This window comes from Saimiri boliviensis, chromosome 3 (assembly GCF_048565385.1).
Source record: "Saimiri boliviensis isolate mSaiBol1 chromosome 3, mSaiBol1.pri, whole genome shotgun sequence".
NCBI classification, from domain to species: domain Eukaryota; kingdom Metazoa; phylum Chordata; class Mammalia; order Primates; family Cebidae; genus Saimiri; species Saimiri boliviensis.
The window spans coordinates 178,741,527-178,755,108 of NC_133451.1; the positions used below are offsets into that span (position 1 = coordinate 178,741,527).

The following is a 13,582-nucleotide window of genomic DNA, read 5'->3' on the forward strand; positions in this document are numbered from 1 at the left end:
AAATGTTTTGGAAGAACAACATTATCAGTAACTGTTGTCACTTTTTTTTTTTGATGGAGTCTTGCTCTGTTGCCCAGTCTGGAGTGCAGTGGCATGATCTCAGCTGACTGCAACCTCTGCCTCCCAGGTTTAAGTGATTCTCTTGCCTCAGCCTCTCAAGTAACTGGGACTACAAGCATGTGTCACCATGCTCAGCTAATTTTTGTATTTTTAGTAGAGATGGGGTTTCACCATATTGGCCAGGCTGGTCTCAAACTCCTGACCTCATGATCCCCCCACCTCAGTCTCCCAAAGTGGTGGGATTACAGGCACGAGCCACCATGACCCACCACTGTTTCCATGAAGGTTGCAATTCTTTTGTGATTATATGGGTGACTTTAATGCTGTGTTCATCTAAGAACTGTATTCCATAGTTTTTTCTTTTAATATCTGTGTAATTTGAAACACTTCAGCAAATTCAAGTTCTGCGCCAGGTTCTTCTTCTTCATCTTCCTCTGTGGATGACTCAATAAGTTCTTCCATTTCCTCATTTGTTAACATTTCTTAATGAACTTCGTTATGTTGTTTCACTTCTTTATCAAGCACTTTGGCAAATCCCTCTCTATGAGTTAGTCTTGCTGCATGAATTATTTTCCTAACTTCTTCAGTGATCCTCAAGAAGCCTTGAAAATCACTCAGGGCTTCATTCCATAAATTCTTCCAGCAGGCATTTATAGTTTTTGGGTTTAATTCATCCATCGCATCTTTGGTGATTTTTATTGCATCAGCAATGGTGAATAATTTACAGCACAATTATTATGTCCAGATTAAGGTCTGCATCAATTGCTGATGGAATGTAATCCAACAGCAGGCAGTTGTATGTGGTTTGACAAAATGAATGATGCCATAGTCAAGGTGCTGGCGGGTGCAAAAAGAACAACTTTTAAAGTTGTGGGGATAGTTAAGGGAGCCAGCAAAAATAGTGAGGCACCCTGGAAGAATCTGCCATTCAATTCTGAGACCAAAGAGTAAACATTTCCTTTTTGGGTAACACTGTATTCCTGCTTGCCTAGCATGCTGAGTCCTTTCAAAGCTGTTATGGAAACCATGTGCTCTGCTTTATAATTTCCATAGCAGGTAGTAAAAAAAGAAAAGAAGAGGCAGAAAGAGGAACATAAAGGTGAAATGGGACCACATCAGGATGTATAAATTCACAGCAAGTGAAATGATCTTGTTCTGTAATACCTCCAAAGTGACAGTTCTTCTGAGCAAACCTACTTTATCTGTCAGTTTTGAGCATGTCCACACTTGGATCCATTTAATACATGACCTCCATGTTTTCTCCAACACCCTGAACCCCGCCCCCAACCTATTGTTTCTACTGCTTAATTGGGACTGATCAAGTGTTATGCATTGTTTTTCCAAGTGAACTGCTCACTTATAAAAGCAGTGCATAAAACTTAATCAGTATGAATTGTATTACATTTCCTTTGTGGCCTCTTACTGCATTCAGTAGGTGTTTGATAATACTGTTAAATAAGTGAAATATAGATTGACTAGAAGAAACCCTGACAAGATAAGTATGAAATAATTAGCAGAGCAGAGGAACTAAAAGGATATGTATAAATATAAAGCAATGCAGAGAGATTAGCAAAGTCTTGAATGTGTCAGTTGAAATAGATGGATTGAATTGAAGGGCTGCAGTGATTACTCCAAATAGACTTAACCTGTGGGCAACAGTAGGAGTCAATACATGTTGCTAAAGTTTTAACCAGATATTTAAAGTCATAAAGATGTTTTCTTTGAACATAGTAGAAGAAATATGAAAATAATAGTCAGAAAAAAGATTGGTTATGAGCTTATTTATATTTTGAACTATAATTTTTCCCCAACACTGACAAAGCTACATCCCAATAATCCACGGAGATGATGAAGTGTGGATAGTTGAACTTGAATTTTATTTTATTTTATCCTTTCTACTCCAAATCCTCCACTAATGCCAAGTAAGACAGTAAGGCCATGGGGATGATTAATCTTGGATAATCAACATGAATTATTTTTGATGGTCTTTATAACACTTTTATTGTTTATTCTTTACCAAGGCAAAGCCACAAAAGATTTAAGTGTAGCTGTTCAGATGATGAAAAGGATCCACTCCTTGATCGAAAAATACTCAGAACTTTTACAAGAAGAGGATCAGCAACTCATAGCCAGATGCCTTAAGTATCTAGGATTTGATGAGTTGGCAAGTTCTTTACATCCAACCCAGGTAATATTATCCGAACAGCTCAATTTCAACAGGGTCATTATTACGTATACATAAAGTATTTTGCAAATATAGTCATCTCTTCCAGATTTTTGTTTTTTTATGGAAAATACTATTATTAGTAGTAACCCAACTGCCCAATCTTAAAGTAATGCATAATTAGAAAATTTGTACAAATGCTTACCTGGGCAAACAGATTCAATGTCTATCTCTGCAGACCCTTAAAACTAACCCTATACTTAATTATAGCAAAACATCTTAAAACTATAGTGTGATTATTCAATTGTCTTTAAATATATAAGGTTGTAGCTACAAATATCATGATGTATATTTGAAAATCTTGATGTCTACTATTTTTTCATAGTTAAGACAATGATTTTAGAAAATTAAGTTTAAAAGGTGGTAAAATGCTTTTCATAGAAGGTGCTCGGTAATAAATGTTTTACTTATTTCAATGATATTCTAATTCACTGTCATTTTCAAAATGGACTTTTAAAATAATACAGGATGCAGAAAATGATGTGAAAGCAAAGAAGAGGAGTAAGTATTCAGTTGGTATGGGGCCAGCTCGGTTCCAACTGCAATACATGGGCCATTACTTGATACGAGATGAGAGAAAAGATCCGGATCCCAGGGTCCAGGATTTTATTCCCGACACATGGCAGGTAATATTGCAACTGAAACAAAAATTACTGTATTTTGGTGATGTGGAGGAAGGTAACAAACCACACTGCCATGTGTGTACCTGTGCAACAATCTTACATGTTCTTCACATGTATGCCAAAACCTAAAATGCAATAAAAGAGGAAAACATATCAAAAATAAATAAATTAAATAATAAATGAATTAATTAAAAAAGCAAAAAAAAGTTACTGTAGTTTCTTATTATATGTGATCTCAGAGGTTTCTCAGTATTGTGGCTTTACATATTATATTTGGCATGAACTTCCTGATGTCATTTAAAGAGAGTTTGTTACTGAAAATGTCAAATGTGGACAATTTTTCCCCATTTAAAGAAGATGAGATTTTCTTTTATTATATAGACCATTTCCTTGGAGGTACATTAATGGATTCGTATATTTAGCTCTGATAGTGTCTCAGCCATCCAGCTCTATTATTATGGAGCAGCCTCCAGGTTTTTTCTATGTCAGTAGAATTTCTTACGTAAATATATAAATGTGCATAAAGAAATTTGGATAGTTTAAATAGTAGGCACAGTGGTTTAGATATTTACACATTGCATCTGTCACCATAGTAGATAGCTATTCTAAAAATGTATATAAAATTAATACTCATGGATATAAGATTTAGAAGAAAAGGATGCATTTCTACATACATTGAACCATACAAACGCTGATAAATGGAACCTATTAACCAAAAGCAATGCAATTTTATCACTTCAGTCTAGTAGACTGTCCCCTTCAGAATCTGACTTTACCTTTCTTAGGATGGTGGAGTATGTTAAAAAGTTCATGCCAGCTTTTCATGAGCAGGAGGACTGGTTTCTTACTTCAGTGTCGGACGGGAGGCAGTAATGCTCTCCATTATTTCCATTCACATTGTGACTCTTCTGATGCCTAATTCATTCTGAGGTGTGTCCAGGAGTGGACCAGTTGGGGTTTTGAGGTGTTTCTCTATTATAAAGGCTTATAACCATTCTTTGGCTAGTCAACATCTTGATGAATAAAAGCATAGACTGCAGGGATGGAGCTCTCTCAAGCTTGGCATGCTTCTTTATAGAAAGTAGAAGATAAATAGTAAAATGAAGAATGTTTGATGTTTCTTCTCCTCAGCTGTTGTTTTCACCATCAGTCATATACGCAGTGTTTACTTCTTAGAACTTAAGTTCTCAACTGCACTTATTAAACAACAAATAATTACAAGACATTTTCTCAATAATAAGATATTTTGTTCAGACATACTCTCCATTTTTCACACATAAAACCTACCTTGGAGATGCTCAGAAGCATAAAATGACATGAGACCTTCAGATTTTCCTATAGATCCTTTGAGGTTCAGAAAATCCTATTGGAAATCTATTAATAGATTGTCTTTGTTTTGACGACATGCTGTTCACTTTCTTGACTCAATGGTCTGGCCCTGCAGCGAGAGCTCCTTGATGTCGTGGATAAGAATGAGTCAGCAGTAATTGTGGCCCCAACGTCCTCAGGCAAAACCTATGCTTCCTACTACTGCATGGAGAAAGTGCTGAGGGAGAGCGACGATGGGGTGGTTGTGTACGTTGCGCCCACAAAGGTAGTACTCAATATTCTCTTTCATTCCTGAACCTACTCTTTAAGAATAATGAACATGGTCACATGGTAGATCCAGTCCACTGTTCACTTTATTTTATTTTTATTTATTTATTTTTTGAGATGGAGTCTTGCTGTGTTGCCCAGGCTGGGGTGCAGTGTCATGATCTCGGCTTACTGCAACCTCCGGCTCCTGGGTTCAAGTGGTTTTCCTGCCTCAGCCTCTGGAGTAGCTGGGACTACAGGCACGCACCACCACACCCAGCTAATTTTTTTTTCGTATTTTTAGTGGAATAGTAATTGTTTTTTTTTGTATTTTAGGTTTCACCATGTTGGTTAGTCTGGTCTTGAACTCCTGACCCTGTGATCCACCTCCCTCAGCCTCCCAAATTCCTGGGATTAGAGGCATGAGCCAATGCACCTGGCCCACTTTATTTTTTAACCTGCATTTTCTTGTTCTAGTTTCTGAAGCTAAAATAATATATAAACACACACACACACACACACACACACACACACACACACATATATATATATATATACACACACACACACACACACACAAAGATATACATAAAATAACATATATGTTTTCAAACTTTAGACATTGGGGGAAAACCACCAAATATAAGAGGCATAATTTTTTTGTAATGCATAGGCAATGTTTTCTGTTTTTTCTTTTTCCTTCTGATGAATACTTTTTAAATTTCAATTTTCTTTAGGTTGAGGTTTATCAGTGAGGTTTGTAGGCTGAGTCGACTGTCTCAAAGAGAACATGTTACTGTGTTTACAGTAATGAGTTGACGAAAGGGGTTACTAAGCTTTCTGCACTGAAGGCGGGACACACTTTTAGACAGTTCTTCTTGTCTTCTGAGATTTCAGCTCTCCCTATTATGTGATGAATGGATCTTTTTCTTTGTCAATCAGGCCCTTGTTAATCAAGTGGCAGCAACTGTTCAGAATCGTTTTACGAAAAATCTGCCAAGTGGTGAAGCTCTCTGTGGTGTTTTCACCAGGGATTATCGTCATGACGCCTTAAACTGTCAGGTAGGGTATTTTAATTAATAAGTGTGTTATCAAATTATATAACTGCATTTTTGTGTATCTTTGACTAGAAATTCAACATCTTCACAAGGCTTTGTGAAAATAGTTTCCTTGAATTTATGAAAGACAAAATACTTTTAGAGAAAATGTAATATTGCTACATTTCAAATAGTGAGAACTAGAACTCATTTTTTAAGGACTCTGACCTTTGGATTTCTGATTTCATTTATAGTTTAGTGCATCATCTTGGTTTATAAATGGATTCAAAATGATCTAAAGAATGATAAGTTATGGGGCTGGGTACGGTGGCTCACGGCTGTAATCCCAGCACTTTGGGAGGCCGAGGTGGGTGGATCAGCTGAGGTCAGGAGATTGAGACCATCCTGGCTAACACGGTTAAATCCTGTCTCTATGAAAAATACAAAAAACTAGCTGAGTGTGGTGGCATGCACCTGTTATCCCAGCAACTTGGGAGGCTAAGGCAGGAGAATCACTTGAACTGGGAGGTGGAGGCTGCAGTGAGCCAAGATCGCGCCACTGCATTGCAGCCTTGGTGACAGAGTGAGACTCTAGCTCAAAAAAAAAAAAAAAAAAAAAAAGAATGCTATGTTATAAAAAATTAACAAACCTCAATTTTAAATCAATTAGTTTTTCTTCATAAACATCTGTTAAGGATACTCATGATTTAGACAATGTTGAATTAGGGATAGTATACCTGGTGTTAAATTGTAAACAGTTTACACCCTTAGGAACTCACAGATCAACAATTAAAAGAGTGAACACATGATTATAGAACATTGCGTGGTAGACTTGGAGATGTTCTATCCAGATTGCCTTTCAAAGAAGGGCTTGATGTGTGGAGTGTGGTTAAGATAGATATCAGCTATCAGCTCCCCCAAATTCTACCTCCACAGTCTGTACCCTGCAACCGAGCTAAGTAGAGATATAAACACTGGGCCGAGCAGTCGTCACTCCAGAGCACCACGCGAGGCTGGCTGAGGCTCCATCATGCCTGCCTTACAGTGAGGCTTCTCCTGCTGCTCATTTCTGCTTCCCTGCTCTTTTCACACTAGTAGATTCTTAATAAACATCTCTCAGTCCAAACTCTATGTCAGGGTTAGGGTTTAAGGAACCAAACCTGTGACCACGAATAATTTCTATTTTTAAACTCTGAATGCTCATAAACAAGGATGTCAACTTCAAATCTGATTTTCTACCATTGTTTGTCTATCAGTGTCAGTTTTATACGGTTCAGATGACTATAGGACAGTTTTGATGAAACCCTGAATTATCAGAAGCAGTATTATATGCCAATTATCAGCAGGTATATTCAGGACTCATAAGTCTATCTTATATATTCTTGTAACTATGTTTACACATAGTAACTGCTCAAAATGTTACTTCACACAATATTATTTTTTGTAGGTACTTATTACAGTGCCTGCCTGCTTTGAAATTCTGCTGCTTGCTCCTCATCGCCAGAACTGGGTGAAAAAGATCAGATATGTTATATTTGATGAGGTAGGCTTGGTGTTATTTCTCTGCTTAATTTCCTAGTGTGCATTTGCATAGTAATAAAGATATTTGGTGTTTCAGGACATCTATCCCCTTGGATGGAGTTCAGATTGAGAAGACCACCTTTTTTTTTTCCCTGAGTATTTTTTTTTCTAGGAATTACAGTTTTTTGCTCTCTTTACCTGTTGTGACTCAATAGGATATAATGGTACACCCTGCAGAGTTCTTACAAGGGAGAGGAAACTTTCATTGGCAACTATTTCAGAGGAAATAGAATTCAACCATCCTGGCACAACTTTCCTAGGATGAGATTTCAATCCAGTCTTTTACCTCTAAAGTGGAGAGCTTATAGCTTGCAGCGAACGCCAAGAACGAAGTACTCAGACAGTTCCAGCTGAGCAGGGCTGGGGGAAGCTCTTCCGAGAGAGTCTGCCCCAGCATTGGTCTGCCAAGTATTTATGAAAGGGCTTGTGTTAACTAAACATTCACTAGATGGTCATTTGAGGTGGGTTGCTGAGGCACCTGTGACCTTTACACACTCAAACAGCATTTTCAGGAGGTTGTTTTCAGCGTTCGTTATCATACCACATACTCCACTCCTTGTCCTATTTTCAGGGTCAGTGAGTTTCATTCCCATGCACAAATAACATACACACAGTGCCTCAATATTTTTCCTTGCCCGACCTCAAATGCCTTGTATATAAGCTTGAATATGTTGCCATGCGCCCCCACAGAAAGCAAGTAATTTTTGGCTCTAATGATGATGTCAATCACATAAGTTATTTATCAGTCATCATCCCAACAGATATTAAATGATACCCTTGAAATACAATTTGAGATGAGCATTTTTTTTCAAAAGGGTGTGTCAGGGAATCCATAAAGTTTAGTGAGTAATCTAGAGCTAGTAGCTTACCTTTAGGCGTGGAAGCATTATGGAAAGGCAAAAGGAGATTCCAGTTGAGTTGGCCATAGCTGACTGAGTGAGGAACATAGCTGATTCAAGGCAGCTTTGCAGAAAAGAAGCCAATGGAACAAAGACCTCAACCTCATTCTCTCCACTTCTGATCTCTGGCCAATGACCTCCATGGGCCAAACCCAGTGGAACCAGAAATTATAAGAGCCCTTTTGAGGAAGTGCCTATAGATCAGTTTCCCTGGGAAGAGAGAGCAAAATAAAAAACAATGTAGATTTATAGCAATGTATTGGGACAAAGGAAATATACTTAGCAAAGTTAAACTGCAGCATTAGTAAGAATATCTATTGGTCATGTGCAGTGGCTCACACCTGTAATCCCAGCACTTTGGGAGGCCAAGGCAGGTGGATTGCCTGAGGTCAGGAGCTCAAGACCAGCCTGGCCAGCATGGTGAAACCCCATCTCTACTAAAAATACAAAAATTAGCCAGGCATGGTGGTGGGTGCCTATAATGCCAGCTACTCGGGTGGCTGAGGCAGGAGAATCGCTTGAACCCAGGAGGCAGAGGTTGCAGTGAGCGAAGATTGTGCCCGGCCTGGGTAACAAAAGCAAAGCTCCATCTCAAAAAAAAAAAAAAAAAAAAAAAAAAAAAGAAAGAAAGAAAGAAAAAAAAAGAAAAGAAAAAAGGAATATTTATTAAAAGAGATTTAAAACACTATCAAAAGATATATTCTTTGACTCCATGGAATTTTCCATTCAAAGGGGAAAAGGTTAACAAATCTCTGTAACTTACCTTTTCATTGCTCTCAACTTGGAGCTACCAAATAGGCTGTACTTTGGATTTGTTTGATGCTGATCTATTATATTTATTTTTGGTTAATCTCATATTGCATCATGAAGGCCTTGAATATTCTTGTTTTAAAAAATCCAACAACTTTGTCTACACAGTTTAGAACTTTAATTAAAATCTCATCTCAAAACTCGGAAGCAGTATGACTTCGGGTATTTCAGCTTTTCCAATTTTATATGAGGGATAAAACAGAAAGGTTTTAAAGGCTAACATCTATTCTGGCAGAATCAGGGAAAAGTGCTATCTAGTGCAAAGCATAAGGTCAATATTTGATGAGTAGTATTTTATATGACCAGGACAAGCTCATATGGGCAGTGGAGATGCATATTCTAAATAGATATATAATTTGGCTCTGATAGTAAGTCTTTTTCAGTTGATTGCCAGGCATCATAATTTAATCTGTTTAATGAAGACCACATTTGAGACTCTTTTCTGAATCGGGTTTGATTTGCTCATCCATTCATTTACTCGGCAGATATTGAAGGAGTGCTTCCTCGGTGCAAGGCTCTGTGTCAGTGGCTAGGAATAGAATCTTCAGGTCTAAGGTTACAGTTTACTTAATACCTTCTCTATTAGACACTGGAGCTGACAGCAGTTTACTTAAGAAAGAGGAAATAAACAAGTGAGCTCACAGATGATGGTGCCAGCCCACGTCGGTGCAAACCGTGAAGGGAGAGAGCTGGTTGTTGAGACTACAGTCATGGTAGGTGGCAGGAGGAGGCAACTGTGGAAGAGGTGGTCAGAAAAGTCTTTTTTTTTTTTTTTTTTTTTTTTTTTTTTGAGATGGAGTCTTGCTCTGTTGCCCAGGCTGGAGCCCAGTGGCGCGATCTCAGCTCACTGCAACCTCTGCCTCCCAGGTTCAACCAATTCTCCTGCCTCTGCCTCCCAGGTAGCTGGGACTACAGGTGCACACCATCACACCTGGCTAATTTTTTGTAATGTTAGTAGAGACAGGGTTTCACCATGTTGGTCAGGATGGTCTTGATTTCCTTACCTCATGAATCACCTGACTTGGCCTCCCAAAGTGCTGGGATTACAGGCATGAGCCACTGCACCTGACCCAGAAAAGTCTTTTTTATGGAGTGCCATTGAGCTGAAACTTACAGTTATAAGAATAAGAAAGAGTAAGAACATTGTAAGCAGACGGAACAATATATGGGAAAGCTCTTAGGTAGGAAGGGTGTGTTCAAGGAACAAAGAAAAGGTAATTCTTTCTGGACCACAGTAAAGGTGGAGATTGGTTTGAGATAAAGCTAGAGAGGCAGCAGCGGCCAGATGATGCTAGCCATTAAACATCCCATTAAGGAGTTTATAATTTATTCCACATGCAAAGGGAAGATAGTAAAGCAATTTATTTGGTGACATGACTTGATATAATTTTTCTTTTGGCTGTGATGTGAAGAACTTAAGGGCGAATAGGGACGTTAGTATAGTAGCTGAAGTAGCTCTGCTGAGATGTGACAGTAGTTGGGTTGGTGGTAGACATGAAGAGAAATCCATTGATTTGAAACACATTTTTGAAAGTAAAGTAAAGCAGAATTGTTGGTGAATTGTTTGTGGGGATTTTTAATATTTCTTTACTGTGTCTTTAAACTTGGTCACTTAAAGGCAATGGGAAGGCATGCATGACAATTTCAAGATTCCATGTCTTCCCTTCAGTGGCTATTTTGAAATCAGCTTTTCAGTTGAGAATTTTTTTTCTTCAATAGGTTCATTGTCTTGGCGGAGAAATTGGAGCAGAAATCTGGGAGCATCTCCTTGTCATGATCCGGTGCCCCTTTTTGGCCCTTTCAGCTACCATAAGTAATCCTGAACATCTCACCGAGTAGGCATCACGTTCCAACTTGGACAGAGCGTTTATCTGTCTTAATGTTTGAATTTCATAATTTCTCTCTGGGTTCTGAAGAGCTTCATAATTTTCTGGTGAATTTAGTAGTTTATTTCTGGATCTCCAAGAAACTGCACCTCTCTACACCTCCTGGCCATTGCTGAGGAAAATCAAAGACTTTCCCACCGAGATCTGCAACTGAGTAGGAAATTTCCCCCATCCCAAAAATGATTCGTCAGAAAAGATATATTTATGTTCATTTTTGTGTCCTTCACCAAGAAATAAAAAATAAAATGCTATAAAAGCACCCTCAGACATGGGACCTATGATCCATTTTCCTAGTTTGTAGAGATGTTTAGAAAGATAGCAAATCCTGAAATTGCAAATCCTGAAATTGAAAGCCCCATATCATGTTGCAATTGGGCTTGATTTTTGCCTACTAAAAACTATTTTTTTTACTTTATAATAATATTTATTTACTAATAATGATCCTATAATAATATTTATTTACTAATAATGATCCTATAATACCTCCTGCATGCCTAGTACTGTTCTAAGTACTTTACGTGTATTAATTTATTTTAAATGTCTGCCAACCCTTATGATTTATGCTTACTTCCATTACTACTATTAAATAGTCACACAGTATTGCTACCATATTTCCATTTTGAAATGTGAAAAACTAGGAACAGAAAGATGAAGTTATTCAATCAAGAGACACAGCGATTAGTAAGAAGGTTGGGATTTAAGTTCAGGTAGTCTGGCTTCTGAGTCTATTCCCCTAAGTACAATTTATAAGGAACATGAAATTTTCTTTACTTAAACTGCTTCATTTCACAGGAAGTAGTTCCAGGTTCTGCTAAATAATATGTAAATCTGTATTTTTTAAGGTGGCTACAATCGGTAAAATGGTACTGGAAAGAGAAAGACAAAATAATTGAAAATACTGTTACTTCTAAGAGACATGTGGGTCATCATCTCAGTTTTCCCAAAGACCACTTGCAAGTAAAACAATCATATAAAGTTAGACTTGGTAGGTTTGATATATTTATATAAAGTTTGCCTTTTACTTTTTATTTTTATTTTTAAATCTACCATTATCCCTTTTACTTTAAATGTATTTCATTCATTATATTTCCATTGATGTGGAAATTCTTGCTCTTGGTTTTTAGTGCTCTATGGAGAGAGATACAACGATCTAGAGAAGCATGTATGTTCAATAAAAGATGATGACATTCATTTTGATCATTTCCACCCATGTGCTGCATTAACAACAGACCATGTAAGTAATATTTTAGCCATATTTGTTCTGAGTCATTTAAAATATTTGTCTATATTATAAACAAAAGCTGTCTAATTGATACTTATCAGAATGATAGAACTGCAGAATGACAGAAACTAATACTTTAATCTTGATTTTAAAAATACCAAGAACATTCTTTTAATTTTAATTGGTTCCTCAATAGTGTCTGAATAATGATTAAAAACTACTACAGATTTAACTGGAAGTGTTTGCTAATTTTATTTATCCTTGGAGGTTATCTTTGCCAGTTTCTCTTCTTCTCAACACCCATGTATGTCTGTCTATAAAGTGCAACCATAAAGTTTTTTTGTGGACAATCCCTACTACATATGATATTCTCCCTAACATAGCAATCATGACATGACTTTTGGGTGGTGAGCCAGTAAGGTGGGGACCTTAAGATGATTTCAGCTGGGGGGCTGGGTGCAATGGCTCACGCCTGTAATCCCAGCACTTTGGGAGGCTGGAACAGGCAAATCACAGGTGAGGAGTTTGAGACCAGCCTGGCCAGTATGATGAAACCCCATCTCTACTAAAAATACAAACAATTAGCTGGGCATGGTGGCAGTCACCTGTAGTCCCAGCTACTTGGGAGGCTGAGGCAGGAGAATCGCTTAAAACTGGGAGGCAGATGTTGCACTGAGCTGAGATAGAGCCATTGCCCTCCAGCTGGGGCAACAGAATGAGACCCCATCTCAAAAAAAAAAATGTCAGCTGGTACACTGGGGTGTGAGTGGAGAAAGATTTCTTAATTTTTCTTGCATGTATTTCTTCCTATCTTATCCTATTTCTCTTCCTCTCTCATCCTATTCTCATAAATGACCCATTTAAATAAGCTTCCAAAGTGATGATTAGTGGCTTTCAAAGTGATGATTAGTTAACAGCTTTGTCTTCCTGCTAAGACCTGAAAATTTAAATATATTCTACATTCTGTCATGTGAAACATAATAGACCATCCATCATGAGTGCTGTGATGATTAAAGGAGATAAAATATGCAAAACTTTTAGAGCACAAAAGTAAACATAATTTTAACATGAATATAATGAAACATAGCTCTCAACTTTCCTTAAAGATCATTTTGATCTTTCCAAGTCTTTACTGGCCTTCTTTTGGAAAAAGCTAAATACATAGTTCCTTAGCTTGACAGCCAAGGTCTTGTATGACCCGATCACAGTGTCCTTTCATTCATCCACTGGGGTATCTTACCTGGCGGCCCTCATGCTGTACATTGCTCTTGGAATATTTCAACCCAGATACCAAATACCAGCTGTTCCGATCCTGTCCATCTTCCATAATTCTCCTAAAGTGAAACCTTTTCAGAATTCTTCTCTGACTGTCTTAGCTAGGTATAACCTTTCTTCTCTCCATAATACCTTATCTGTGTATCTAACACAACACCAGTCCTGATGAGCCTACAGCTTAAGCTGTTGACATGTATATATTCCTTACTGGCTAGAATGACTCTTTGAAGACAAACTTTATGTCTTTCAGTTCCCAAAAAACTGCTATGTATACAAACGGTACTTACTAAGTGTATGTTAAATAAGAACAGCCAACTTAAATTGAGCACTTACTTAGTGTTCTACAAATTCTACAGTTTTAAACCTCTTTTAGCCACAACAGCAATCTTA

The 13,582-nt window shown here is 37.6% G+C and overlaps 1 protein-coding gene across 3 annotated transcripts in view; it reads left to right on the top strand.

Moving 5' to 3' along the window:
- LOC101050820 (DExD/H-box helicase 60) overlaps positions 1 to 13,582 on the top strand; it is a 258,453-nt gene that overhangs the window by 198,424 nt on the left and 46,447 nt on the right. For 2 of the 3 annotated variants that reach the window (XM_039479162.2, XM_074396999.1), the window contains exons 15-22: positions 2,082 to 2,248; positions 2,752 to 2,910; positions 4,352 to 4,501; positions 5,425 to 5,544; positions 6,967 to 7,062; positions 10,529 to 10,644; positions 11,538 to 11,680; positions 11,820 to 11,929. The exons of the other annotated variant lie outside the window; for it this stretch is intronic. In XM_039479162.2, coding sequence (XP_039335096.2) covers positions 2,082 to 2,248; positions 2,752 to 2,910; positions 4,352 to 4,501; positions 5,425 to 5,544; positions 6,967 to 7,062; positions 10,529 to 10,644; positions 11,538 to 11,680; positions 11,820 to 11,929 — 1,061 coding nt within the window. The remainder of the gene's footprint in view (positions 1 to 2,081; positions 2,249 to 2,751; positions 2,911 to 4,351; positions 4,502 to 5,424; positions 5,545 to 6,966; positions 7,063 to 10,528; positions 10,645 to 11,537; positions 11,681 to 11,819; positions 11,930 to 13,582) is intronic. 3 annotated transcript variants of the gene reach the window in all.